Raw genomic sequence first — 6,000 nt, 5'->3', positions numbered from 1 at the left:
ATTATTCCACACCAAACATTTACATTCCAAGGGTGCTGATGTTCAACTTGGCATAACCAATGCGGGTTTTCGACACTCCAATAATGCATGTTGTGTCGATTAATCATACCATGGTTTGTAAAAGTCATCATACCATGGTTTGTAAAAGTTGACTCGTCAGAGAACAAAACTCGAGTAAAGAAATTGGGGTCTCCTTGTATTTGTGCAAGCGCCCATTGACAGAATGTCACTCAGTTCTGCAAATCATCGCCATGAAGTTCTTGATGCAACGAAACATGAAACGGATGATATTTTCTACGCTTCAGTATTTGGCACACAGTAGTCTGCGAAATTCCTGATTCACGACTTATTTGTTGAATACTAACGTGGGGGTTATGAGCCACTGCAGCTAATACCGCAATTTTATTATTTTCTCCAGCAATTGTTCTTCGGCGATTCCTTTTTTTTTTTTTCAGTTCTCTCAGTGGAGAACTGTTGAACAGCTCAGCGAAAAGAAGCGTGTGATTGCACCCGGTCTGGAAAACGTTGAACATAAAGAATCACAGCATCATTGATATTCCTGCCACTTTCTACATAAATGTACACCATTTCAATTTCCTCTTGCACTGTTATAGCCTGCATTATCACCACTAATGGAGTCAAGGAAGAAAAACACTTCTTCCATCCTCCTCTTCAGGCTTCGTGGCAGATTATTGTGTGTCTGACTAGGAATCAAGGTCAAATGGTCTTTAGGAGAAAATATGCGGTCTTGAAACACGCTCGGCAATCTGTTCAAAAACGTTGAAGGTTTCAGAGCTCCGTAAAAACCTTTGACCATGTGAAAATAAACAATCTCACTTCTGCAGAATGGATCGTAGAATTAGTCGTCTTCACAGCTAATGTTGTGCTGCTGTGCTGCCGATGGCTGGTACTGGCCCCACCCACCTGCTTCCTCCCACCCCCTCCTTTTCCCCGCTACTCCTGCATTATTACGTCATCCCTTAGCCTTGGAACTCCTCTATCATCATGAACGCTAGTGTCATTTCTTTCGTTACATTACAGCCTATTTGTTTTTATCTTCTTCCATTTTGTTTAACATCTTTTCCTCTACATTCCCTTTCTTCAACGTTTTACAGTTTTATAATTGGTTAACCTTGTTTTTAACAGATTGCCGAGCATGTTTCATCTTACAAACCATTACACCTTATTTCCTGGTCAAACAGACACGGCATAATCTGCCACGAAGCCTGACGAAGAGGACAGTGTTCTCGAGAATTGCGCCTAATCTTACTTTTTCCAATTACAGTGCCAGCTATCACAAATCCAAAACAATTTACTTTCTCTTGGTAGATTAGGTTTAGTATAGTGCAGGGGCTAAAGTAGCACTTGCCACCACTGCAAGTGAAAGAAATCGTGCCTGAAATCATCAAACACTAAACTGAAGTCTGCAGGGTCCGAACATAGAAAACACCAGACATTGTTTACCACTGGCTGAGATGCCAACAATCTAAAGCCGCATAACATTCGAAACTTTTCATTGCAGTTGAAATTAAAAGACTAAAGGAAGAAAAAGCACGGTTCACTTTCATCTTTCCTAACATAAAACATACAAAACTGTCTAGACTCACTGCCATTGTTAGTGTACTAAGCCTTATTTTTAACATTTCGTCTGCTTGACTAAACTTGTATACAGTGGCGGCGATTGGGTTCCAAAACTAGGGAAGCAAGGACAGATTACTTTCCCTTGGTAGATAAGGTTTAGTATAGTGCGCGAGCAAAAGTTGCAAAAATTGGGGGAGGAGGGCAACTGCTCTCCCTAATTGCCGCCACCATTTGTATAAATGCGAACAGCACGCCCCACCTTCCAAACCGATTCTAAAGGCATAAGTGGTGGTGGTTCATTTCAACCCCATTGATCACCCAAAGGCAGGTAAAAAAAAAAAAACTGTAAATAATGACCTTAACTAAGAACCAATAACTAACAAGTCAATCAAATGAAACAATCCCCCCCCCCCAATTTTTGTGTGAAGATATATAGAATTGGTAGCTAAACTATAAAATTTTGTCCCCCCAAAAATTCCCATGACACAGGTGCATCATGATTCACCCCCTATAAGCATCCTGAAACCAGTCCTGCTTCTATAGTTGAAGAAAGGAAACCAACTAAGGAAGGCAGACCAGGTTTATCAGATGTTGGCATTTTGTTTTCACAATCACAATATGACATGGTAAGTAATTTTAGGTTCTTTGACAAACTGCAACATTTAGTTTGTCGTGGTGAAAGGTGTTTTTGTCTCGCATTATGTTGTACATTCTTGATGTTTGAATGTTTGCAGATGTCCTCAGTGTAGCCTTCTATAGGTTAGATTATTCTTGAATAAATGTTGAGCACACACTGACGTAGTTTTCCTTAAGGTATTTCACCGTTCCTACTCATTCCTACAGTAAGAATAAAAGAACTCTTTATTGAAAACAGTAATTTTTATTCACACCACAACAAGAGCTGGATGTACAAAGCTGACTAACGGATGAGCAGGTAACAGTCCTCAGGAAAAAAAATCTATTAAGTAAAATTGCTCCGTATAAGTAATAACACGATTACTTTTTCAGCCAAAATTCCATACTGGAAAATATATCTGCAGTTAAAAAAAAATCATAAAAAACAACTGCAGAATGATAATCGCCCAAAAGAAAGGTTAAAGAAATGTAATCTCACTTCATAACTGCACACTTCCTAATTTTCTACTTTCTTTTATTCAGTGTTATGTAAGTGGGACCACATCCCTATCGAAATTTGTTTCGTAATTTGAAACTATGCTTACTAAACCATCAAGGTGTCTACAAGTTTGTATTAACATCAGCTGTAAAGTTATTTGCATTTTACATCAAATCACCTTAATAAAATATGTATTTAAACCATCCATGTCGTTATGCACTAGCAGTAAGGTTTTTTTTTATGGAACACTGGCAAATGCTATGCAAAATGTGAAGTTCTTAGGAAGCTATTCCGCTTTGTTTTTGTTGCTGAATAAGTTAGAACAATGGGCTGACTAGACAAATCTAAAAAAAAATCATTTTTCTAGGAAACGTCACGGACACGTATACATACATGAATATGTATATCTATGTATCCAATGCTCTTTACATATCACCAGCACGGTGTGCATATATATACATTATTAATATATATTTTTATTTTTGAATATCCATGTTTGCAACTTGCGTCTCATTTTTATTCACAAAAGGAGGACCAAGTCATTTTTTATTTTAGTATGCACATGCTTGAACACCATATGTGGCATATTTTAAAATCAGAAAAGTCTTTCAATTCATTCTTGTGTTTAGAATTCAGTTTCCCCAAGAACTTCAGCCATCAGACGACGGAAGCTGTTGCTTTGCTGGATTCTCTCATCAGATTGCCCTAGAGAATTGATCTGAAAAGAGTCATACAAGAGCATTTTAATTAGAGTTTACACTAATAAATTAACAGTGACAACTTAAAAAGTGTCTTAAAAGAAAGAATAATATATTGCAGGGCACGATTGGTTCAAAACACAATTTAATTTTAATAGCATCCTGTGTGTTTGGGGGGTGGAGACCCAGTAAGATAATAAATACATGGAAGCAAATTACTAACTTTATTCGCAAGATTTACTTTCAGTGGCCCCTGCAACCATCCACTTCTGACCTTGTGGATGGTGGCGAGGACAACCAAAATTAATAGAAGCATTTACCTCTTACATGTGGAATTTTTGTGATCAAGTCACTAAAATAGTTTTTTTTTTAAAAAAAAAGCAAAATTCAGTTTCATCACTCCCTTTCTTCATTTTCCAATTCAGATTTACTGTCACTACTTTGAGGTCATAGTCACCTTCTCATCAAGAGGTCACAGGTTCGATACCCTGTGAAGGTACATTGCATAGTGATTCAGATCCCACTTTAAACCGTAGGTCCAGTACCGATTTGTCTATATGTGGATGAAGCAGACTTAAAACTTCAAACTAGACAAAAACAACAGCACACAACTTTTCTTATGTCTAACTTATATTCTTTTTCACCTTCCTCTTGCTACTGTTGTTGTTACTACAGCTAGCACAATCTCGCCTAACGCAATTATGTTCTCAATGTCTTGTCATATGTATACACCACCTGCATTCAAATCTAGTCAAAGCAAACTCAAAGCATATATATTCACCATCCACACTTAAGGGGTGTAAGTCTCGTGGATATACAAGGGTCGTTCAAGGTTGACCGGGATTTTCATACGTAAAAAATCAATGAATAGCTGGATCATTATGAAACTAGCAGGTGACGTAATGTATTCCTTCGCGAGTAACTAGCGCCCGGCATGACATATTTCGCGCATGCACAGCAGTTGCAGCGAACATGGCGGCAAGCAGTGTGTCTGTGGCTGTGGAGCAGTGGTATGTAATCAAATTTCTCGTGAAGGAGAAAGTGAAACCAGCTGAGATTTTCAGACGATTGCAAGCACAGTATGGTGAACAAACGATGTCGCGGACGAGTGTGTACGAATGGTGTCAGCAGTTTCGCGAAGGACGGGAGCTGGTGACAAATGAAGCGCTTGGACACATTTGCCCGACTGCAGTCACACCAGTGAATATCGCACGTGTTGAGCAAATGATTCTTGAGAACCGGCGAGTAACAGTGCAGGATATTGCTGCCGAGGTGAATATCAGTGTCGGGAGTGTTGAGACAATCATTCACGACCACTTACGCTTCCGCAAAATCTGTGCAAGGTGGGTTCCCTGCCAGCTGACATTCGATCAGAAGTGGACACGCAGGACGGTCTGTGAACAGCTTCTGAATCGGTTTCGAGCAGAAGGTGATGAATTGTTGCAATCCATCATCACGTGTGATGAAACATGGTTGCACAATTCAACCCCAGAGACCAAAAGACGCAGCATGGAGTGGCGGAAAGAAAAGCAAAACGCAGCCGACCGCTGGAAAGATCATGGCAAGTGTCTTCTGGGACATGAAGGGTGTTATCCATGTGGATGTTCTGGACAAAGGGAGCACGATTAATGCCCAGTATTACTCCACATTGTTGAGTGGTGCTGTACGAAAGTCCATTCGCAAGAAAAGACCTGGGATGTTGTCTGGGAATGTCATTCTTCTCCATGACAATGCCCGCCCTCACACGGTCAGTGACAACAACAACTCTGGCCAACATGCGCTGGGAAGTTCTGCCCCATCCCCCCTACAGTCTGGATTTAGCCCCCAGTGATTATCATTTGTTTGCACCCCTTAAAGACCATCTGGGAGGGAAGAAATTCATGACAGACGAAGCACTGCGGAGCGATGTCCTCCAGTGGCTACGACAACAACCAAGTTCTTTCTACGCCAAAGGAATTCGGGAGCTGCCAGAACGATGGCAACGGTGCCTCGGCGCGCACGGAGAATACTTTGAAAAACTGGCATAGTTTGGTGTTTCTTCTGCTACCTATTTCCTCTGCAGAAATAAAAGTCCCGGTCAACCTTGAACGACCCTTGTAGTTATATGTATTGATTAGAGCATCTGTTATGAAGGTAGCAGGATCTAATGAATGCTTAAATTTAAATGGTGTAACTCAGTAACATACTGGGTATTTCATAACTAATTGAGAGATTACAAAAATTTATTGCAAGTAAACTATTGAACTTACGTTAATGAAACCACTACAGAACAATCAAGGAACGCAAACAGTTTCTATGTGTATGTTTTGTTAAGCTGAGAGTTCATATCCCTGCCACTAGGCGACACTCAAATCATCCACTACACTCAAGTGTTTTGTGCAAGTTTTTGGTCCCCAAGATCACCGGACCTCACACCGTGCGACTTTTTTGTGTGAGGTTTCATCAAAGACAGGGTATTCATCCCACCGATGCCGTATGATATCGCTGCCCAAGGGAGTGTATCACTATTAACAGGCCCATGTTGATGTGTGTCTTGTCACCCATGGTGCACACATTGTTTTTTTGTTTTTTTTTACACCTACAAATATTCGGAGTTCTTTGATCGTT

The 6,000-nt window shown here is 40.2% G+C and overlaps 1 protein-coding gene across 5 annotated transcripts in view; it reads right to left on the bottom strand.

The window, feature by feature from the left end:
* Nucleotides 1-2,441: 2,441 nt before the first annotated feature.
* The window catches only part of Zasp66 (PDZ_signaling and DUF4749 domain-containing protein Zasp66), a 130,800-nt gene continuing 127,241 nt past the window's right edge, over nt 2,442-6,000 (bottom strand). For all 5 annotated transcript variants that reach the window (XM_083134418.1, XM_083134415.1, XM_083134416.1 and 2 more), the window contains one exon: nt 2,442-3,413. In XM_083134418.1, coding sequence (XP_082990544.1) covers nt 3,321-3,413 — 93 coding nt within the window. In that variant the 3' untranslated portion in view covers nt 2,442-3,320. The remainder of the gene's footprint in view (nt 3,414-6,000) is intronic.

Source organism: Lepisma saccharinum, chromosome 13 (genome assembly GCF_977018435.1).
Source record: "Lepisma saccharinum chromosome 13, izLepSacc3.1, whole genome shotgun sequence".
Lineage (NCBI taxonomy): Eukaryota > Metazoa > Arthropoda > Insecta > Zygentoma > Lepismatidae > Lepisma > Lepisma saccharinum.
Note: the sequence above shows the minus strand (reverse complement) of the source record. Positions and strands in the feature narration are given on the sequence as shown.